Source organism: Salvelinus fontinalis, chromosome 33 (assembly GCF_029448725.1).
Source record: "Salvelinus fontinalis isolate EN_2023a chromosome 33, ASM2944872v1, whole genome shotgun sequence".
Classification (NCBI taxonomy): domain Eukaryota; kingdom Metazoa; phylum Chordata; class Actinopteri; order Salmoniformes; family Salmonidae; genus Salvelinus; species Salvelinus fontinalis.
The window spans coordinates 48,024,459-48,047,741 of record NC_074697.1 but is presented as its reverse complement, the minus strand read 5'-3'; the positions used below and the strand labels follow the sequence as shown (position 1 = coordinate 48,047,741).

General features: G+C 46.3%; 1 protein-coding gene across 6 annotated transcripts in view; it reads left to right on the top strand.

Annotated features, from left to right (window-relative positions):
• LOC129832432 (rho guanine nucleotide exchange factor 12-like) overlaps positions 1-22,917 on the top strand; it is a 77,739-nt gene extending 54,822 nt beyond the window's left edge. For 4 of the 6 annotated variants that reach the window (XM_055896491.1, XM_055896494.1, XM_055896492.1 and 1 more), the window contains 27 exons: positions 168-266; positions 1,503-1,545; positions 1,908-2,013; positions 2,295-2,432; positions 2,619-2,651; positions 4,038-4,152; positions 4,265-4,373; positions 4,698-4,916; positions 7,749-7,893; positions 8,197-8,229; positions 8,503-8,657; positions 10,970-11,116; positions 11,261-11,346; positions 12,033-12,158; positions 12,591-12,705; positions 13,480-13,580; positions 13,866-13,943; positions 14,264-14,339; positions 14,663-14,830; positions 15,462-15,549; positions 15,853-15,930; positions 16,060-16,154; positions 16,468-16,689; positions 16,921-17,163; positions 18,989-19,215; positions 21,703-21,778; positions 21,928-22,917. In XM_055896491.1, the coding sequence (XP_055752466.1) occupies positions 168-266; positions 1,503-1,545; positions 1,908-2,013; positions 2,295-2,432; positions 2,619-2,651; positions 4,038-4,152; positions 4,265-4,373; positions 4,698-4,916; positions 7,749-7,893; positions 8,197-8,229; positions 8,503-8,657; positions 10,970-11,116; positions 11,261-11,346; positions 12,033-12,158; positions 12,591-12,705; positions 13,480-13,580; positions 13,866-13,943; positions 14,264-14,339; positions 14,663-14,830; positions 15,462-15,549; positions 15,853-15,930; positions 16,060-16,154; positions 16,468-16,689; positions 16,921-17,163; positions 18,989-19,215; positions 21,703-21,778; positions 21,928-21,938 (3,132 nt within the window). In that variant the 3' untranslated portion in view covers positions 21,939-22,917. The remainder of the gene's footprint in view (positions 1-167; positions 267-1,502; positions 1,546-1,907; positions 2,014-2,294; positions 2,433-2,618; positions 2,652-4,037; positions 4,153-4,264; positions 4,374-4,697; positions 4,917-7,748; positions 7,894-8,196; positions 8,230-8,502; positions 8,658-10,969; positions 11,117-11,260; positions 11,347-12,032; positions 12,159-12,590; positions 12,706-13,479; positions 13,581-13,865; positions 13,944-14,263; positions 14,340-14,662; positions 14,831-15,461; positions 15,550-15,852; positions 15,931-16,059; positions 16,155-16,467; positions 16,690-16,920; positions 17,164-18,988; positions 19,216-21,702; positions 21,779-21,927) is intronic. The other 2 variants (XM_055896495.1, XM_055896493.1) reach the window with 2 other exon arrangements.
• Positions 22,918-23,283: the final 366 nt, after the last annotated feature.

Sequence of the window (23,283 nt, the reverse complement as noted above, 5' to 3'; positions counted from 1 at the left end):
AAGTCCCCACACACCACACACACACACACTCACTCACTCACCTGACCATGTTTGTGTTGTGACCAGTTACAGACAACAATAGAAGTTTATTTAAAAAAAATATGGGATATCAGTGCAGTGCTGACACAGACATAATGGTGTACAACGTGTTTGTCGTTTCTCTTTAGCTCTGCTACCTCTACGCTGACCTGTGCAAGCAAACCAACTCCAAAGAAACCAGACGGGTGTTCATGGACTTCCACAACTTCTTCATCGACCGGGGAGCTGTGAGTAGAGTAGAACTAGCCTACATCTGGGCCGATATTCACCAAGAGTCTGAGTTGGTGTGCTGGTCTAAGATCAGGTTCCCCCTATCCATATAATCATATAAGCATTCCTACTCTGAGACTATTTGTGAATACGGGCCTTGAAGTCTCAAGTGGATTTCATCCACACTCGGTACAGGATCACAGCTAGCTTTTACCCAAACTGCAGGCCCAAGCCAGCACAGACTTGCACTGTTGTTATTACACAAACCCCACAGAGCTGTGGCAGAAGCAGTGGTGTGAAGTACTTAAGTAAATATACTTTAAAGTACTACTTAAGTAGTTTTTTGGGGTATCTGTACTTTTCTTTTTTTATATTTTTGACAACTTTTACTTCACTACATTCCTAAAGAAAATTATCTACTTTTTACTCCATACATTTTCCCTGACACCCAAAAGTATTTGTTACATTTTGAATGCTTAGCAGGACAGGAAAATGGTCCATTTCACGCACTCATTAAGAGGTCATACCTACTGCCACTGATCTGACGGACTCACTAAACACATACTTTATTTGTAAATTATGTCTGACTGTTGGAGTGTGCCATCTGGCTTGCTTAATATAAGCAATCTTTTATTATTTGTACATTTACTTTTAATACTTAAATATATTTAAAACCAAATACTTGGAGACTTAGTAGTAGTTTAATGGGTGACTTCCACTTTTAATTGAGTCATTTTCTATTAAGGTATCTTTACTCAAGTGTGATAATTGGGTACTTCTTCCACCATTGGGCAGAAGTCATGGTCTCCCCCACAATAGTTGTGAAAGAACACCTACATCCCCTGACAGTGTTGATATGATATGCAACACTAATGTTATTTTACAGCAGTGTGTTTTGTGCGATAAGATTATTGGTTATTCTGTCAGGAGTCCCCTCTCCCTGCAGTAAAAAATATGTATCCTCAGCTGGAACTGTAATTTCTCTGATCCACTCTTCTGTTGATTCCCAAAACAAGATATTATGATGCCTAAAACCAATAAGACTACTTGAAGGGCCCAGAAATGTTCTCGTCTAGTTTGATTTCTTATACACTACTAACACACACAGGGCATACATTTAGGAATTGTTCAGCACGTATCAGGCGTTTTAACTCTTTGTTAAATGTCAAGTATTTTTACTCTGGTGTTTCGGTAAGTCACATGTAAACAAGTCTGGCTTTGTTAATTCCCGTCTGAATGCGTCTTTCACACAGAATTTAAAAGTAGCTGTTCCCGAGTCCCTATCCTCTGACCTTGGTGAGTATTTGTTTGCTTTCCTTTCATTTCTATTAGTTTCCCTGGCTGACAAATCCATGCCAAGTTATTTCTGGGTATATTGAGGATTGCCTATTGTTATCTAATGCAATTCCAAATATAGCCGACTCAAGTTTCCTTACTTCAACCCTGTAATAGCAGCATTATCACAAAGTGCCTCTAAGTAGTGTGTGGTAGGTTGTTTAACCTATCGACCTAATACTACTATCCCACATCAGGTGTTAAGACATCGAACAAAGTGATTTATATGAGAATTGCACGTTTGAATTCTCACCTTGATAAGCTGTATTTGGTGCCACCCCACTTCCTAACTGTGTTACTGTGTCGTGTGGTGGCTGTTGAAGACCGGAGGAGGACGGAGCTGATCCCTGAGGAGCTGAACAGACAGTACGTCCAGATGGTGCAGGACACCCAGCTCCCTGACATCCAGAGGAACCTGGAGGACTTTAGGTCAGTCGCCTTGCGCACGCTCTTCCAAGATGGCCGCCTTTCCCATTGGTGCCTATGTGCTAGTCATATGTAAAGATAGATGCAATTGTGTCTTACTTGTGGATAGTATAGCCGTTTGTCTTTATAAACACGCGATGCTGGCTTTATAAATGTACACTATAAATTGGCATAAGCCAAGATATAATCATGTTATAAGTATGGTATAAGTTGATGTAAGCATGATATTAGTTATTATACGCATGCTGTAAGTGGGATCTGACACTGGTTTGTGGGGTGTGCAGGCAGAAGCGCAGTATGGGCCTAACCCTGGCGGAGGGGGAACTGGCCCGGCTGGACACGGAGCGCGTCAGAGACCGGGTAGCACTGGAGAGAGAACGTGCGTGTGCTGAAAACATCATCACCAAGATAGAGGATGTTCTGTTAGTAGTCCCACTCCGTTTCACTTGCCGTTATGTTTTAATTGAGGCTGAAAATGTATTGATTGGAAATGTACTACTTTTGTCTAATTGTTTTACAATCTTCTTTTTGTACTCTGTTTAAATAGTTTTTAAATAGTTTTCTGTGTAATAGAATTTGTTCTAATGGAATGTCTTGCCATGTTTTAGGTTGACAACTCAATCCACAGAGGAGGAGAAATGGTGAGAGGATTCTCTTTTGTTTATCCATAGGAAAGAACTGATATGGGCCGTACACTTAACACTATCCATTGATTTTAGTGAGTGATGTTTTAGGGATCGTCAATAAAATATGTTATGGTCATAGTCTCAGACTGGAGACCATGATCGTGTTCAGTAAGGCACAATGTAGCAAAACGTTTTCTAGCTAGAAAACCATAAATGCATTGTTATTGTGCAAATTCATGTAGAACCTACCTGTCCCACTAAACACAATATATGGTGAAGTGCACTGCACTCCTTGAGCGGTTTGAGACACTTAGGGGCGTTACAGACTCTTGGTCTTTCTAACCACTATCTGTGTCATTTCTACTCTGTCAGACTGGAGACCAATGATCTAGTTTCAGTTCACTACCATGAAAGAGGACATGAACATCATATTACATTATTTCGAGGTTGAGCAGTTAACATTACAACAGATGTCGCGTTGCATGTGTAGAGTATCTCTTTGCCAGGGGGGCAATCTCTCTACATGAGTTCTTGGCCAACCTCTTAAATAAAAAATGACATTTCTCTAGTTCGTCTAGATTCATGAGGGACTATTTCCGACATTGTGTAACAACCTTATTTCAAATGCCATATGGCCCCGGCATATCCCAGATGATTAATGAATGGACACGACATCTTTCCGCCGTCGTCACTTGTTTTTGTGGCATATGGTCGAAGCCACACTAAAGACACGTCAACATGTAGTTCACTTCAAATGAATCCCAATCTGTTCACTTATATACACTGCTCAAAAAAATAAAGGGAACACTTAAACAACACAATGTAACTCCAAGTCAATCACACTTCTGTGAAATCAAACTGTCCACTTAGTAAGCAACACTGATTGACAATAAATTTCACATGCTGTTGTGCAAATGGAATAGACAAAAGGTGGAAATTATAGGCAATTAGCAAGACACCCCCCAAAACAGGAGTGATTCTGCAGGTGGTGACCACAGGCCACTTCTGAGTTCCTAGACTCCGTCTCATGCTACCACTAGAAGTGAGAGCACCGCCAGCATTCAAAAGTGACCAAAACATCAGCCAGGAAGCATAGGAACTGAGAAGTGGTCTGTGGTCACCACCTGCAGAATCAATCCTGTTTTGGGGGGTGTCTTGCTAATTGCCTATAATTTCCACCTTTTGTCTATTCCATTTGCACAACAGCATGTGAAATTTATTGTCAATCAGTGTTGCTTCCTAAGTGGACAGTTTGATTTCACAGAAGTGTGATTGACTTGGAGTTACATTGTGTTGTTTAAGTGTTCCCTTTATTTTTTTGAGCAGTGTATATATAACAGAGAATATGGCAATTTAATTTTGGTCTCTAAATCCTGAATTCGCATTGGTCTGTTGTTGCAGCACTACTATGCAGTATGTCATCCTCACGTACATGAAGCACCTTGGCGTGAAAGTCAAAGAGCCACGCGGCCTAGAGTCCAAATGGGTCCGCATCAACTTCCTACCCAAGATGAAGGTATGAGCTTACACTTACACTGAACCCTCCGCTAACTTAGCTCCGTTTTATTAACTGTCACTCCTACTATATCTCTCCTACTGACTGATCATGTGATGTCTGTGATGAACAGAAGAGCATCAAGCCCGAGAAGGAGGGAGGGGAGGAGAAGGTGAAACGAACCAGGTTTCCCAGCATCCTCGGGCCTCCTCGCCGGCCGAGCCGCGTCGACCCCACGTCCGGTGAGTCCGTCTGCGTTATAAAGCACACTGGCCTTCATTTTGTCATTTAAGATAACCAACAGTGACCAACACTGCTATACTATAGGTCTCCCAATTTACTGAACCCCTGGAGAGTCACTTTGTATTGGTAGATGGTCATTACCCACATTTCACCCACAGTCGAAACAAGTCATCTTGTTACTGGAAAAAGGGAGGACTGGCAGCAAAGTAAACAGATCCTATAGTACTGACTCCTGCTACCTCTCTTTGTGTCTGTCTTGACTGTATGTGGGATTCCTGCCTGTCTCTCTGACTGATTGCCTGCCTGTCTGTCTGTGTGAGCAGTTGGCAAGGCCATGGACCTCAACAAGCCACGGCCCCAGAAGCAGCTGTCCCAGCCCAGCCTGGGGGCCCTGGAGCACCTGGAGGCGGGTCGCTTGAGGGCCAGTCAGTCCAGCGAGGGCTCAGAGCTTATACATTCCTCCTCGACCAACGCCACCTCGCCAACCAACAGCACCACCAACAACAACGCCTCTGACGGAGGCAGCAGAGACTCTGAGTTTGGTGCGACCCTGAACGACCACATACTGTACTAGATTCTAGCTAGTACATACCTACTAAACTCCCTAGCTAGCACACTTCCCACATACCCAATTCTAAACCAAGTACACTAGTCTGTACATACTGAATCAAGCGCAAGCAACGCAAGACCAATTACGCTCCACATAGTGTTTGAGGAGCACTGTTTGTCTGCGGTGCTCTCCTCTTTAACTAAATTCCTGAATCCCGACATCATCTCTGACACTTTGTATTTTGTTTAATGTCCTAATTGTTAGCTGTCAATGTTGCCTATTCATTTTGGGTCGTTGTAGCTATAGTAGAGCTGGGCGACATGTACCAAAATCGCGATTAATTTACCCATTTATATTTTTAATAAATTTTATCCCCTTTTCTCCCCAATTTTCGTGGTATCCAATCGCTAGTAATTACTATCTTGTCTCATCGCTACAACTCCCGTACGGGCTCGGGAGAGACGAAGGTCGAAAGCCATGCGTCCTCCGAGGCACAACCCAACCAAGCCGCACTGCTTCTTTAACACAGCGCGCCTCCAACCCGGAAGCCAGCCGCACCAATGTGTCGGAGGAAACACCGTGCACCTGGCCCCCTCGGTTAGCGCGCACTGCGCCCAGCCCCCACAGGAGTTGCTGGAGCGCGATGAGACAAGGAAATCCCTACCGGCCAAACCCTCCCTAACCTGGACGACGCTAGCCCAATTGTGCGTCGCCCCACGGACCTCCCGGTCGCGGCCGGCTGCGACAGAGCCTGGGGGCGAACCCAGAGACTCTGGCGGCGCAGTTAGCACTGCGATGCAGTGCAATTTACCCATTTTTTGTGATAGCGAAAACTGATTTAAAAAATGTTTTGGGGGTATGGACACAAAGTAATATCACAATAAATGTAACTATTTTGCGTAATAATGGACAGGTACTTTGTATTAGTGGCAGTTTTTTTCCAGTGCCAAATAAGACAACTGAGATTTTTACATTTTACATTTAAGTCATTTAGCAGACGCTCTTATCCAGAGCGACTTACAAATTGGTGCATTCACCTTATGATATCCAGTGGAACAACCACTTTACAATAGTGCATCTAACTCTTTTAGGGGGGGGGGGGGGTTAGAAGGATTACTTTATCCTATCCTAGGTATTCCTTAAAGAGGTGGGGTTTCAGGTGTCTCCGGAAGGTGGTGATTGACTCCGCTGACCTGGCGTCGTGAGGGAGTTTGTTCCACCATTGGGGTGCCAGAGCAGCGAACAGTTTTGACTGGGCTGAGCGGGAACTGTACTTCCTCAGAGGTAGGGAGGCGAGCAGGCCAGAGGTGGATGAACGCAGTGCCCTTGTTTGGGTGTAGGGCCTGATCAGAGCCTGAAGGTACGGAGGTGCCGTTCCCCTCACAGCTCCGTAGGCAAGCACCATGGTCTTGTAGCGGATGCGAGCTTCAACTGGAAGCCAGTGGAGAGAGCGGAGGAGCGGGGTGACGTGAGAGAACTTAGGAAAGTTGAACACCAGACGGGCTGCGGCGTTCTGGATGAGTTGTAGGGGTTTAATGGCACAGGCAGGGAGCCCAGCCAACAGCGAGTTGCAGTAATCCAGACGGGAGATGACAAGTGCCTGGATTAGGACCTGCGCCGCTTCCTGCGTGAGGCAGGGTCGTACTCTGCGAATGTTGTAGAGCATGAACCTACAGGAACGGGCCACCGCCTTGATGTTAGTTGAGAACGACAGGGTGTTGTCCAGGATCACGCCAAGGTTCTTAGCACTCTGGGAGGAGGACACAATGGAGTTGTCAACCGTGATGGCGAGATCATGGAACGGGCAGTCCTTCCCCGGGAGGAAGAGCAGCTCCGTCTTGCCGAGGTTCAGCTTGAGGTGGTGATCCGTCATCCACACTGATATGTCTGCCAGACATGCAGAGATGCGATTCACCACCTGGTTATCAGAGGGGGGAAAGGAGAAGATTAATTGTGTAGATTAATTGATTAAAGATTATTAATTGATTGTAGATTAAAGATTAATTGAGATGGTATCATATGATTTTATAAAGTTAGCTATTTCATCGAACATATCCAGGAAATTCATGATTTATATTTATATTTCACAACCTGTCAAAATACGATCCAGAAGGTTTCGTTTTGGCTCTTCAGAGATTTTGCTGGCATCTTTGTGCATATTGGCCTATAAGCTATAGTATATTATTCACCACTTGTGGAAGTTGGAATCAGTAATTGTAGGCTAATGTCCGACAAACACTTTCCAGTGCTAGGCCTAGGCTACTTGATGTAGGCCTATTCATTGCAAATGGTGCGCTTGGCTCTGCGGCACATCAAAACCATACTACACTACAGCCTACTCCGCTTGTGAAGTGGTGCCGTGAACTCAATATTAAGAGGTGAGAAATACATCATCTATTTACGGAAAGTTATGATTCTCCTCTCTAACTAATAACAACAGTAGTTGCTTTGGAAACTGTCTTTTCCCTGCAATAGCGTTTTGAGCAACGGTCATATGCTTGTGTTTCTCAGAATGCATCTCTACTTCCTCCTCCATGTCACAGTGGGGAGAAAGAGTGAGCTGACAGCGAAATACTTTCATATCATGAATCAACAGTGCATAGGCTATTACTGTCGACCAAATAATGATTTTAGAACAATCTTCAGAAACGTTGTGTAGCTAAATCAATGAAAATTACAGACGGAAGCAAAATGCTTGGGTAAAAAGGAAGGCAATTTTTTCGGTTTATCGTCCCCGCTCTAAGCTGGAGTAATGGTCTTCCCACCTGGCCTGATAGTTGTACAGTGTAACTGATCTCTCTCTCTGTCTCTCCTCTCCTCTCAGTTGGGACCCCTAACTCTGCCTTCCCCAAACTGAGCGAGGGTCTTGGAGACCTGGACAGTCTAGAATACACTCCAAACACACACTTTGACTACAACCTGAGCCCCTATAGCCTGGACCAGCTACAGGAGGAGGACAGGGAGAGCGGGTAAGATGGACCCCAAGCAGGGTAAAACATAGGGCCTAGGATCCAGTCAAAAGTAGTGGACTAAATAGGGAATAGGGTACCATTTCAGACTTTTTTAATTTTATTTTAAATCTACCCTCAGTATATGACATGCAATTCCATTCCATTTGATTGAAAAGTTTTTTCCCCAGTCAGCCCTTGAAATGTTTTTTTGGTTTTTTTCATATTGTGTAGGTTTGACATTGTAGTTTCATGCAGGCAGAGTATGAGTATGTGGAGCTTTGTCATGCAGGCCACGTAGTTAATAGTTTCCTCTTGTTTCAGAGTTCTTGAGGGAACACCCAAGGCTATCAGAAGGTGAGTATTTTCTGTTCTGTGTTTTGACCTACTTGGCCTACCACTACTTCTGATAAAGGCAATAGTCAGATAGTTTATTCGAGTTTTTAGTCAGTGTCCTAAACCTCTTTGGACAAAATGTGGATTACTTTTATCAGAAGTGCTGTGGTTGGAAACTGAGTTTTTTGATATTTCCTAACATCTTCTGTTATATTTCGTGACTCCATTTATCTTAATCAGATGGGGTATTTAAGGATGTAACCAGTCTCGTAACTGCTGCTGCCTGTCTCCCAGGTTGGATGGCCTTGGTTCTACAGAGGTGCAGAGTGAAGACGACCAAGGAGGCACTGACTCTGAGCACGACCCCCTCAACTGGCAGCAGCTGGTGGGACGAGAGGTCCTGGCCGGACTCCAGCCCCATGAGATCAAGAGACAGGAAGTCATTAACGGTAACTTCCTGTTCGAATTGTAACCCAGTCACCATAATATAAATAAATGGGGCCCATGTAACCTGACCAGGAAAAACTCTAGGCCCGAGTGATTGGCTTTGCAAGATTAGGAAATTACCCAGGGCACTGTACATACTGTATGTCTGTGTAGTCATTCACTCTTTTTAGTTGGCAGATTATTGTTCAATATTAATAATCACCGTGTTAACCGCTTACACTCCTGGGAATTGGCCTATATGGATAAGTCTAAATTGAAATGTTTCTTACAGAAGAAATATGGAAAGCATATGCATAAACATGGAAGCAAACAAAAGTGAACAGTTTGGAGATTGTTGGAAAGTTATTAGACTAAGGGTGAGGACAAAACAGATAATCTGACACCAGACTGAATCCAAACATTACACTGTTGATTTGATGTGTATTTTACATTTACTGTACTTTGAGGCATTTGTTGATAACGAAATCTTCAAATAATCTGGATGCATTCAGTAACAAGAATATTCATGGGAAATTTAGGTTCAACATAAGACCAAAAAAAATGACAAGCGTTTGTGTGAGCGGTCTAACTGGTGTTACCAAGTGGCCACACACCTCCAAAGTGTGAACCGGTCCCATGTAATTTCAACTCAATTAATAGTATTCAACTATAAGGAGCTTTTTTTGAGCTCTCCTAGCTGTGCCGTTGAGGTACGAGAGCAAGCAGATTTGTGGTTGGTTTCTTTGGATCACAGCCTTACACAATTACTATTGTTGTTTAACGCGTTCAGAAAACAAATCAAATTTTATTTGCAAATAGTCTGGGTAGCCATTTGATTAGATGTTCAGGAGTCTTATGGCTTGGGGGTAGAAGCTGTTTAGAAGCCTCTTGGACCTTGATTTGGCGCTCCGGTACCAGTTGCCGTGCGGTAGCAGAGAGAACAGTATATGACTAGGGTGGATGGAGGTTTTGACGATTTTTAGGGCCTTCCTCTGACACCGCCTGGTATAGAGGTCCTGGATGGCAGGAAGCTTGGCCCCGGTGATGTACTGGGCCGTACGCACTACCCTCTGTAGTGCCTCGCGGTCGGAGGCCGAGCAGTTGCCATACCAAGCAGTGATGCAACCCGTCAGGATGCTCTCGATGGTGCAGCTGTAAAATATTTTGAGGATCTGAGGACCCATGACAAATCTTTTCATTCTCCTAAGGGGGAATATGTTTGTCGTGCTCTCTTCACAACTGTCTTGGTGTGCTTGGACCATGTTAGTTTGTTGTTGTTGTGGACGCCAAGGAATTTGAATCTCTCAACCTGCTCCACTACAGCCTCGTTGATGAGAATGGGGGCGTGCTCGGTCCTCCTTTTCCTGTAGTCCACAATCATCATCTCATTTGTCTTGATCACGTTGAGGGAGAGGTTGTTGTCCTTGCACCACATGGTCAGGTGTCTGACCTCCTCCCTATAGGCCGTCTCATCGTTGTCAGTGATCAGGCCTAAAACGGTTCCATTATTTATCGCAATCTGGTCAGGTGGGCATCGTTTGAAGGCGTGTTCTATTGCCAACATGGCTAGCTAAGTTACAAAATTCAATCTCAGTGTTAGGCTTTCTCAAGGCAATTCAGAGATGCAGATCGTAATTTTGGTGCGCGTAGAGTCACGAGTGCATTCAGATGCGTTTTCGCCTCCAAATTTCTTCACAATACGACGTAGACTCATTCTGTTCAGAACAACCAGGGGTATGACGCCATGTCATCTTGTAACTACATCAAGCATTGTGATCATAAATGTTGGCACTGTATATTAAATGAGTTTGGAAATATGAAGTGCACATTTGGACTGAAAGGGGTTTGGCTTGCTTGTATGACATCAGTGGTGTATATATTATAATCCTCAACGTCTCATCTTTCAAACTACATTAAGTCTTCTTTATATACATTTATATACAGCATTTCCCTCACTCAAGACAACAACAAAAAATTGCAAAAGTTGACCAGTTAGCGAGAGGGATGGGGTCAACTTCTTAGAATCGCTGTCAATAAAAACCAGTACTGTGCTGTGAAGCGAAGACCTTGAGCTCTGACGTCATGTATAACATGTTACTGTACAGCCACTGCGTCCCAATTTAGGTACTTATCAGTGTCCAAATCTGCCATTTGAACCCGTCTACGGTTACGAGTGTAACGAGTTAAGAGTGCAATGATCAAACAACTCAATTAAGCAAACTTTATTCAACCAACCGTTCTCATTATCACTCTTTATCGGCCTTTTGTGGTTGTCTAATGTAGTCGTTTATCAGTATGTGTCTGCAATAGTGATTAGAGCTGTCTGTGTCTACAGAGCTGTTCTACACTGAGAGGGCCCACCTGCGGATGCTCAAAGTGCTGGACAACATCTTCTACCAGAAGCTCACCAGAGAGGCCATACTGCCTCCTGCCGACATCAAGAACATCTTCACCAACCTGGGGGACATTGTTCAACTGCACGGTACTTGCACGCGTGGACATAAGCCCGTGCGCGCACACACACACACACACACACACAGGCATGTACATGCACAACCACAAGCATGTACGCGCACATACACACACAGAATGACCCTCTTACATTCCCTTTCATTTTGAATTTCAGTTTGGATATCTGAGCAAATGGTAGCAATTCGGAAAAGGAATGAGACGTCCGTAATAGACCAAATAGGAGACGACTTGCTGTCCTGGGTGAGTACAGCTCGTTTTATTTTATTTTGAAGCCTTTTCCCCCAACGGAATATGATTTATGTAATAATTGTGTTGTTGGAGAGAAGTGTCTCACTCACTCACTCACACACAAAAGCGGTGCCATTGCCTGAAATTGCTTTTCACTGCAGAATAAACTTCTACTTTTTTGTATGCGATTGCTTATCTTTTTAATTGGCTTGGAACTGGAGGGTAAAGATGGTTGCTGTGTTTTTGCGGAATGGAAGTAAAATCGTGAAATGATAGTGTGGCACAGATGGACTGGCGGAACCCATCCACTAACCTGGTCCCAGATATATATGTGCCTTAGCAAACCCCTCTGTCTATATATAAAAATTCATTGGATTTATAAAGCGCTTTTCCAGGTGCAGAAAGGGGAAAGCTTGCCTTATCCACCGGCAATGTGAAGCACCCACTCGGGTGGTGCACGGCAACCATTCGTGCCAGAACGCGGAGACAACCGTGATAACCCAAATATAGCTGTGACAGAATCATGACAACAATGATAGTCAGAGGGAATTGGCTAAACGCATGTACGTGGGAGATTTTAGACCCCTCGATCTGGCACACTGCCACCACACACACGCAACAGCCAGGGGGTTGGCTTGGCGACCGGCAGTTGCCATGGCGACTGACCCTGATTCGCCTGGCTCGCCTGTGTTTTCCAGTTCAGCAGGGGCGAGGAGGAGAAGATCAAGCAGGCGGTGGGCACCTTCTGCAGCAACCAGCCCTTCGCTCTGGAGCTCATCAAGAGCAGGCAGAAGAAGGACTCGCGCTTCACCTCCTTCATGCAGGTAAGTGGAGGAATGGAGGAGAGAAGAGGAGGACAGGGGGCAGCGCTGGGCCTGGCGTAAACACAGGGCTATTGTGCACTGCCTGTTACTCGAGGTTTAGGTCAGGTATTTGACTGTGTAATTCACTTCTGCAGACTCTACAGTGCAATGTCTGTGACCGGGTGTGGGATGTTTGTGGGAAGCAAGAGGAGTTCAATGGTAGCATTTGAAAAATGATGTGTTAATTTTAAGTTCAAAGTTCAAATGGATTTGAAGTAAATGACATTAAAAGAGAAGTTGTAGAAAGTAACCATGGGAGATGTGGCTCTGTCAAAGCTAAAGTCACTGGTGGGCGAAGTACATACATGAGCGAAAAGGATGCGTCTTGCTTGTTTTGTTGCCCTTTTCATCATTCCTGTGGCCTTCTTACCTAACTTCACTGTGCGTTTGCAGGAGGCTGAGAGTAACCGACTGTGTCGAAGACTCCAACTGAAGGACATCATTCCTGTGGAGATGCAGAGGCTCACCAAGTACCCTCTCCTACTGGAAAACATCGCCAAGTACACCGGTGGGGCCAAGAGCACATTCCTATACCTCTTTCACTCTACTAAGCCAAGCTGTACTGGGCTGACTACACACCCACCGTAGTTGCTGGAACCGTGCTAGTGAGCCAACCCAATGAGCCAGCACAGTACGGTTCTGTTTGGCGTGATAGTGTAAAAAGGGTGCCAGACTCTGACGATGAGTAATGATGGCACTGGGCTCAGAGCAGACCAGGCCATCGCGGTGATGCAGGGCAGCGCGGTTACAGCAGCGTTAATGATAGCAGTGTCCTTCCGCTGTGGTGCCCCAGTGACCGCCCTCTGTGTGTGCATGCGTGTTGGGAGCTGCCAGCCCAGCTCATCCCTGTGTATGCAATGGTAATTGTGATACATGTATGCCATGTCTAAACTAGGGCATTTTCAGTGACCCGGGCGAGCTGGCATTGCACCAGCCATGAGTGAATTACAGCTGTGCTCTCGGTTAAAGAGAGATTATTATTTTGGCATTTTCCATAGTCGGTAATGCACATTTTGTGAGATGTTCTCGCATTATTTGGGTCCCATCGTTTTTAAGCTTGGCTGTAGTTTAGTTCTCCGGGCATAAAATGCATTGAACATAAAGTAGGTACCAGCTATTAGGAATGTCAATGCCCTCTACTTGGTCTTCATTTCCGAGTGATCGGCTGCTAATTGGGGCAGGAAAATATCCATTTGTTGGTCAGTACCCCACAGAGGCAGTTGTTTTCTGTTTTTCTCCACAGAATCTTCAGCTCTCGCTCTCTCTCGTAATTTCATTTCAGATGACAGCGTGGAGAAAGATAAGGTTAAGAAGGCGGGGGACTGCTGCAGGAAGATCCTCAATCACGTCAACCAAGCGGTGAAGGAGTCTGAAAACAAGCAGGTGGGTGTGACTTAGCGTCATCTGGGGACGGCAGCACAGCCACAGCGCTCTTATCCTACAGGGCCTCAGCCACCCGGAAATCTGTCCTCTCTTTTCTCCCACTGTTCCTCTGAGAGAAAGCAGAGATGATGGCAGGTGATGGATTGCAGGGAAAATATGGGGTTTGTGTCTGTTGGTTAGAGTGTAATAGTGCCTGTAGCAGCAGAGTATCCAGCTTACGCCTGCTTTTCTGTGTGCCTCTCTTTCTCACTCTCTTTTTCTCCCCCTCCCTCTTTCTTTCCACAGAGGCTGGAGGACTACCAGAGGCGGTTAGACCTCTCGTCTCTGAAGCAGACAGAGAACCCCGTGATTTCAGAGCTCAAGGTGAGGCGATCTATAAAGTGTTTTCTGCTCCTGCCCTCAAAAAGACTTCACAATACAGCTCTTTTAGTCTGCAGCCACAATTGACTTTAAGCAACATTTTAGTTTGTTTTGGTTTCCGCAAGGGAGCCGCTGCAGTTATAAAAGGGGAAATTATTTGTTTAAATGACAGCTGCTAGTGCATCGAAATTTGACTAGATCATGCAGCTCCATTCTTTGGGGTGGAAGAGTACCTTTTTCCAAAGTGAAAGCGAATAGGGATCTGATTAAACAAGTAAGGCCAGCTAATCTGACCTTTTGACCTTTCCTCCCTCCACACTCAGAACCTGGACCTGACCAAGAAGAAGCTGGTCCATGAGGGACCGCTGTCATGGAAGGTCAACAAGGACAAGACTATTGGTATGCTTTTGACTTTATCTGGCGTTTATGTGGATAAGTAGGGCCAAGGAGGTTTTTCCTGACCAATGTGATCCAACTAGGGAAAACTCTTGGCCCTAGTTGTAGACTACAACTGCAAACAGAACCCGGACTAATTCAATGTCAGGTCATGTGGTCAGGAAAAACTCCTGGCCCCTAAAACAAACTACATGATGTAATTAGAGAAATTATAAAAGAAACCCCATTGTTGCCTAATGAGATATAATACTAATATAATTGTGACATCTATGTCCAGTGTAGTGTTCTATGTCATTCTGTGGTTAAGTCTCCTCTTCTGGTCTCAGAGCTGTACACCCTGCTCCTGGAGGACATCCTGGTGCTGCTGCAGAAGCAGGACGAGCGGCTCATCCTCAAGTGCCACAGCAAAAACCTGTCTGGCACCGCCGACACCAAGCACATCTTCAGCCCCATCATCAAGCTCAACGCGGTGCTGGTGCGCTCTGTGGCCACAGGTGAGTTGCCATAGAGATACAGTCATACCATTCGTTTCCCTGACAAAGATGGCCACCCCGTAGTCATGCTACCTGGAATGCAGATGTCCATTCTAGTGTTCTATTGAAATCTGTTTGAGTTACAGTACCAGTCAAAAGTTTGGACACATCTACACTTTTTTTTGCGTACTACATGATTCCATATGTGTTATTTCATAGTTTTGATGTCTTCACTATTATTCTACAATGTAGAAAATAGTTAAAAAAAAGAAAGAAAACCCCTGGAATGAGTAGGTGTGTGCAAACTTTTGACTGGTACTGTAGATCCAACCTTGTTAACACAATGACTCCCAGCTCACATTACACCCTATCCCCCTATATAGTGGACTACTTTTGACCATAGCCCTATGTAGCTCAGTTGGTAGAGCATGGCGCTTGCAACGCCAGGGTTGTGGGTTCGATTCCCACGGGGGTCCAGTACAAAAAAAAGTGTGAATGTATGTACTTGTAAGTCGCTCTGGATACGAGCGTCTGCTAAATGACTCAAATGTAAATGTAATGTGACTGTTGTCAAAAGTAGTGCACTATATAGAGTGTAATGTGAGACACAGTCAGGAGTACCCTATTTTCCTGCTATTCCCTCTCCCAACAGACAACAAGTCGTTCTTTGTTCTCTCAATGTCGGACAACGGGGCCCAGATCTACGAGCTGATGGCCCAGACCGTATCAGAGCAGAGAATGTGAGTCCTCCTGATACTGTGGTTTAGTCATTATAGCCACAACTTTAAAACCCCATTCAGTTTAGCTTAATTCACTGGAGTAGGTAGAAGTTGCACCTAACCACTGATACAGGATCCGATATTTTTCTTACCTGTCTTAATAGTGAAGGTTATGCTATGGAGGTAGGGTTATCTGAACCTAGTTCTGTGGTAAGGAACACCTTTTACCCATCGTCTGCTCACCTCTGTCTCTGTGTGTCTGTCCGTCTTGTCTGTATCTGTTTTTGTCGGTCTGTCTGTGTGTTGTCATCCTCCCTCCACCAGGTGGCAGCGCCAGATCACCCAGAGAGCGGACGCCATGAAAGTGAACCCGAACAGCGCCATCCCCTTACCTCAAACGGAGTACGTTCCTCCTCTCAGTATAAAACTTATTTTGGTGTCTTTGGTTGTATTCATCAGCAAATGTATTTTATGATGACCGTGAACTTGCTTCTCCTGATACGGACTCTGTGTTCTCTCCCGCTGTGTCAGTGGAGAGCGAGACGGTGTGGAGATCATCACTGCAGACGTAGCCCGACTCGGTAAGGACCAGGACCGCATCTCCTCTGGAAGCAGCCAATCTATAGGTATCGAAACTAGCACCCCATCTCTCCATGTTCCCCCGTCTATAGGGGTATTTGAGAACTTCTTCAGCAGTTAGGGACATTGTGTCATGTGCAGTGGAAGCTGATGTCACTTTAGAACACAGCAAATGCTTTTTTCAATGGCTGGGATGGAATGTATGAAACGGAGTCAATGTCTTTGATACCTTATCATTTATTCCATTCCAGCTATTACGTTCCGCCCTCCACCTGCCTCCACTAGTAACATGCTCCAGTAGAATCCATCTAGGTTGACTGAATGCACATCAAGGTCTCCTTGTTCTCTCCCCAAATAAAGAGGGCTGCGCTGCCTCTGGAGGCGAGATGCAGACCTCTCTCCCAGATGCCAAACCATTTCAAGGACTCAAGCCCGAAGAGGAGGAGCCCAACCGGGAGGAGGGGCTTTACGGGGACCCGGACCTTGCAGATAGGCTGCCCTTTCGCATGGCCATAGACGGGCTCAGCGAATCGGACGGTCTGGGCTTCAGTCCTTCTAGAGCTGACGATGCCTTAAAGACATGTGAGTGAAAGGACATTTGCCTCAATCGCCTAGGTCTGGAGTCGATTAAGACTTTTCTGACCAGGAAAACTATAGTTAGTTATATGAACCCTGTCAGGTTGTTTGGTCAGGGATAGCTCTCCACCCTAAACACATATTGCATAAATAGATTTTATGTGGGTGGGAATCTATTCATTTAAAATGTCACACGCACACTCTTCCACTGGTCTTAACCATATCTGTGTCCTCTAGTGTCAGCGCTGAAGCAGGTCCTTGTGACCCAGCTCATGTCACAGGACGAAGGCGCCGGGCGCTCCTCCTCGGGGGGTGGGCGTCTCCTCAGGACCACGTCCCTGAGGACCCCCGTGGACAGCCGGGCCCGGGTGGCGGTTCAGAACGGCTCAGGGAGGTGCACCCAGGCAAGCCACCCTGAGGACCCGGCTCAGGACCTGGTGTCTGGGGACACGGGCTTCTTTGAGTCCCCCGAGGATTATGGTAAACTTGCAGTTTGTGTGTGTGTGTGAGAGAGAGAGCAGTGTTTTTTATCCTGGTCTTGGGGACCCATGGGGGTGCAAATTTGTGAACGACCGACTCGCTTCAGTCTTCCGTAGCAAATTTTGAAATTGTGTTTTTTACATTGGATAAAAGTAGAGACTCCGAGCTAGAAAATGGTATACCATACACTACAGTTGAGGAACAATGGGAAATAAATTCTGCTTTGAAAGTTGATGAAGTTGTAACCACACTTTTGAGAAAATGGTACTTTTAACTCGAAATGACACAACGACAAGGTTCCAGTTTAACAAAGTTTACTATACTATATGAACACACTACAAGGTAGCCATGCCACTCTAGGCTAGGTCCATCAACTACTAGACTCCCTGCGCGGGCGCCCTCTTGACTGAGTGATAGCCCCGTAATAACAGAAATATAGGGATACTTAAAACATGAACTTAACAGGTACTACTACTGGATAGCTCTTCTTTGTCAATACACATTCAGCATCGTTCACACCCTCTTAACCTTTAGCCCCACCCATTTCTTTAAGAGTTGATCTGAGTGTTCTGTCCTAACAGCAGTCAAGCACCTAAGCTAACTGGCTAACATTGGCTAGCTTGCAGGCTACTTCCAGACAAAAATGAAACAACAGCTCACTCTGACCATTTTACTTGCCCTAGCAGAGCTGGTTAGGGTGTTATGTTTTCCAGAGCGTTGGTGACGGCAACTGTGCTGCTGGCAACAATTTTACGCTTTTTTGCCAACGTTTACTGATACTGGCCATATTCAACGGGTGTTGAGTGTTCGTAAATTCGTCGGTTATTCTGCGCACACTCAGACGAGAGCGCTCTGAAATCGGAGTAGATAGCCAGAGCGAATTTACCAGCTACGTCTATCACAGTTTTTGCAATGACATCATTGACATTCAATTGAAATGGTTACTTGCATAACGTAGTGTTTTGTTAAGACATGCTAGATAAACAATTAACCATAATCCCAACTCATGTTACTACCCTGCATAAATCTGCAGGTAGCTATCCAACCAGGTTCAATGTTAGCTAGCTAACATTAGGCAATAATTAGCAACGCAAATGGCTCTGAGATACAAATAATATTACTACACAGATCATACACGAAACAGTAACTAGCGAGCCAGATAGGTAACGTTAGCTAGCTAGCTAACAGTAAACTTGACCTTGAAATGGAAACTACTTTCTGACTAAATTAGAAACATGTAATATATGAAAATATAGCTAGCTTACATGGACGGACGCTTCTCACTCTCTCACGGATGCCATGGTTGCCCTTAGTTTGAAGATGTAATTCTTTGCTATCATACTCTAATTCCACTGATTTCAAAACTCGGTCCTCCAGAAAGTAGAGAGCAACACTTATGCAGGATTACCTAGACATAATGACCAGCTCAACTAGACAGAAGCGTTCTACATGGCAGACCAATCCGAACTCATCTCTTGGCATGTCCAGCCAGCCCACTCATTACCTCAGCCAATCATTGCTAGTGGGAAGGTTGCTTACTTTTTCTGTGGCTATACCAACTAGGCTCGTAATTTAACCATTTTATTTATATTTACAGATGGCATACTAGTTTAAGGCACATGAAAGTTCACATGTTCCAGAAGGCATATCTGCCCAAAAAACGCATTTTGATAAAAATATAAAGTTTACGTTCAAATGGCTCTACTGTGAAGTACTGATGAGCAACATACGCCTAGTTCCTGAAACTAGTCACATTTTTGTTCTAGCTCAGCACCAACCCACCTGATTCAGTTCCTAATCAGTTGGACCCTGTTGCGTCTCCCAGCAGGGTACCTGGTCTTGGAGGGCTATGGGGGCTCGGGGGAGAGCAGCACGGACGATGACCTCCAGGCCACGGGGAAGCAGCTGAGCGCCTCGCGGGGCTGCGGGGCAGGAGACTCTGGGATCAGCCTGAGGTTCTCCTCTGCCTCACAGGCAGGCAGCATCTCCAGCTTCAGCCGACAGGTCCTGTCCCACATCCGCAACCTGCAGACCAACCTCAACCACCTCAAGGTACATGGGTGGGATGGATGGATGGTTGACTGGCTGACTGATTTGCTGACGTTGGTTGACTAACTGGCTGAGTGGTTGACTAACTGGCTGAGTGGTTGACTAACTGGCTGAGTGGGTGACTGACTGGCTGAGTGGGTGACTGACTGGCTGAGTGGGTGACTGACTGGCTGAGTGGGTGACTGACTGGCTGAGTGGGTGACTGACTGGCTGAGTGGGTGACTGACTGGCTGAGTGGTTGACTGACTGGCTGAGTGGGTGACTGACTGGCTGAGTGGGTGACTGACTGGCTGAGTGGGTGACTGACTGGCTGAGTGGGTGACTGACTGGCTGAGTGGGTGACTGACTGGCTGAGTGGGTGACTGACTGGCTGAGTGGGTGACTGACTGGCTGAGTGGGTGACTGACTGGCTGAGTGGGTGACTGACTGGCTGAGTGGGTGACTGACTGGCTGAGTGGGTGACTGACTGGCTGAGTGGGTGACTGACTGGCTGAGTGGGTGACTGACTGGCTGAGTGGGTGACTGACTGGCTGAGTGGGTGACTGACTGGCTGAGTGGGTGACTGACTGGCTGAGTGGGTGACTGACTGGCTGAGTGGGTGACTGACTGGCTGAGTGGGTGACTGACTGGCTGAGTGGGTGACTGACTGGCTGAGTGGGTGACTGACTGGCTGAGTGGGTGACTGACTGGCTGAGTGGGTGACTGACTGGCTGAGTGGGTGACTGACTGGCTGAGTGGGTGACTGACTGGCTGAGTGGTTGACTGACTGGCTGAGTGGTTGACTGACTGGCTGAGTGGTTGACTGACTGGCTGAGTGGTTGACTGACTGGCTGAGTGGTTGACTGACTGGCTGACTGGCTGACTGACTGACTGGCTGAGTGGCTGACTGACTGACTGGCTGAGTGGCTGAGTGGCTGACTGGCTGAGTGGCTGAGTGGCTGACTGACTGGCTGAGTGGGTGACTGACTGGCTGAGTGGGTGACTGACTGGCTGAGTGGGTGACTGACTGGCTGAGTGGGTGACTGACTGGCTGAGTGGGTGACTGACTGGCTGAGTGGGTGACTGACTGGCTGAGTGGGTGACTGACTGGCTGAGTGGGTGACTGACTGGCTGAGTGGGTGACTGACTGGCTGAGTGGGTGACTGACTGGCTGAGTGGGTGACTGACTGGCTGAGTGGGTGACTGACTGGCTGAGTGGGTGACTGACTGGCTGAGTGGGTGACTGACTGGCTGAGTGGGTGACTGACTGGCTGAGTGGGTGACTGACTGGCTGAGTGGGTGACTGACTGGCTGAGTGGGTGACTGACTGGCTGAGTGGGTGACTGACTGGCTGAGTGGGTGACTGACTGGCTGAGTGGATGACTGACTGGCTGAGTGGGTGACTGACTGGCTGAGTGGGTGACTGACTGGCTGAGTGGGTGACTGACTGGCTGAGTGGGTGACTGACTGGCTGAGTGGGTGACTGACTGGCTGAGTGGGTGACTGACTGGCTGAGTGGGTGACTGACTGGCTGAGTGGGTGACTGACTGGCTGAGTGGGTGACTGACTGGCTGAGTGGGTGACTGACTGGCTGAGTGGGTGACTGACTGGCTGAGTGGGTGACTGACTGGCTGAGTGGGTGACTGACTGGCTGAGTGGGTGACTGACTGGCTGAGTGGGTGACTGACTGGCTGAGTGGGTGACTGACTGGCTGGCTGAGTGGCTGGCTGACTGGCTGGCTGAGTGGCTGGCTGAGTGGCTGGCTGAGTGGCTGGCTGAGTGGCTGGCTGAGTGGCTGGCTGAGTGGCTGGCTGAGTGGCTGGCTGAGTGGCTGGCTGAGTGGTTGGTTGGTTGATTAACCCTCTAAAGTCTGAGCCCTGTCTAAGCCGGGGGGATGAAACTTTGAATTTGGCATTACTGCTATTAGCCAATAGAAAATCATTGAATAACTGATTCACTACATGGAACAGATAGTCCCCCCAAAAATAAAAAGGAAGTTTGTTCTGAAGTGTCTGTCCTATTTCTGAGCGATATAAGAAATATCCGGAAATTATTGTAAAACATTTTTTACATGTTTTCATCCCCATAGTTTAGATAATAAACTACCTCCATATATACTTCCATTCTTCTTAACTGGTATCAGGGAACTCAGATTAGACTTGTGAGGCTTGTGGGCGTCCGAGACCAAAACGGAGAGGGCGTACGTGTTGGTGAGTCTCATCTTTCAACAGTGTACATAATGTATGCCACACTGTTCGGACGCTACAGACATTTTTGTGAGGATGTCTCATGGTCTGACAAACATCGCTTTAGCTCTGCCACCTTTCACCGCAGATTCAGAAGGGTGGATTGAGACGTAGCCCATGCAACAACAAAAACATCTCTAGTATTATGTTTATTCAATTGCCGCGGTGCCAAGGAAATTGTAGGCTTAGGGTTCATTAGTAAATGTGACTTTTTAGTGCGTATCAAATCTGATTGCAGACTGATCCCTGCTTGTTTGTCTCTCAGGAGGTAGAGGCCAAGTATCACAGTCTACTACGCCAAAGGCCGGCCAGGTCATCGACAGACATGGACGATAACAAAGGTAACATGGCTGTAGTCTCTCTGATTCTTTTTCTCCCTTCCAGTGCCTCAGTATTTATTAGAAAACCCAAGAGCATGCGAGGTGTGACAGCTGAGTTATTGTTTATGGTCTGACTGCCCTGGCCTTTTCTGTTATTATCTTGTTCCTAGATAAGAGATAGTCACGGAAATCCCACCCCTCCCCTCCCCGGCCCCTGCATCAGGCCGTAAGGGAGGACGTGAAGATGGAAGAGTTGATTTCTGCCTCCCTGCTGTCTCGTTGACCTGGATGTCCTCTATTAGCTTGTCCCCTCAACTGCTGAGTACCCTCTTCCTCCTCCCACCGTGGTTCTCCCCGAGAGACTGAGCATGAGCGAGAGACAGTTGGAGGAAGGGTGGTTTCTTTGGATCCCCCCCTGCTCCATCCGTCAGCACAAGGCAATCAGGGAAGAGGGACTGTCCCGAACCTAGCCCCGCCTTCCCCCTGGCCCTGCACCCCCTCCACTGCTGCGTGTCCCCACTCCAATGGCGGTGGGTCGCCCAGTGTCTCCCCTCCTTTCTCTCTACTCCTAGTCATCCCTGCAAGAAAGAGAACTATACCAAAATGTACAAAGCTGTGTGTTTAGGATATATATTATACACTAAAAAAAAGCGAGAAGAAAAAGGAACATTTTAAGATAATGTATTACTTTTTTTTTTTTTTATCCCAAGATGTATTTATTTTCTCTTGTGTTTTCCCATGTTGCTTGCATGCTTTTTTTTTGGCCATTTGGACCTCCTTTTAGGCTGCTCCACCCGCGTCGGTGCACACACTATCCTATCCTTAATGAACACAGGAAGAATATGCTTGGACTGAGAGGGCATAGAGTGGCACTTTGCGTGGAGCCCCCATAGGATGGTGTTTAAGCAGCATGCCAAAGTCAGGGGCTCTGTCCTGGTCCTCAGTGCATTTCTACACCTGGCTAAAACTCACCCCCCACCCCACTCCCATTGGTAATAATGCCTGGTTTCCCCCTCTGTGCTGCCCATGCTACTGCTGATGTGCCAGTGATCTGACAATTCTAGCTGATAATGTCACCAAGTTCACACATTTATAAATGATCAAGTTGGAAGGTTATGCATAACTTTAATAAAAAATGCCATGACATTTCTAAAACTTAACACGGTTTATTCCTTTAATCCTGTTCTCTTTGCTTAGGTTTTTACCCCCCCCAATGTGGCTTTGTGGTCAGAAATGGGGATGGGCTTTCAATGTTCTCACCTTCTCTTACTTCTGATCCTGTAGATAAATCACTAAAACTATTTGATAAACAAGGAGACAAGATGGGACAGAAATAGTAACTTTGACTGCAGGACATACTGCCCTGTGGCTGTGGGAGTTTTTTTCAGCACCATTTTCCGTCAGTGAGGTAACTATTGGCGGAACATGGAGTTAGCCTACTCATAAAATGTAACCGTCATAGTAAATGTACAGCTTTTTCTCTACACTTTTGCTCAATACTGACCAATCAGGTAGGTAGTGAACAA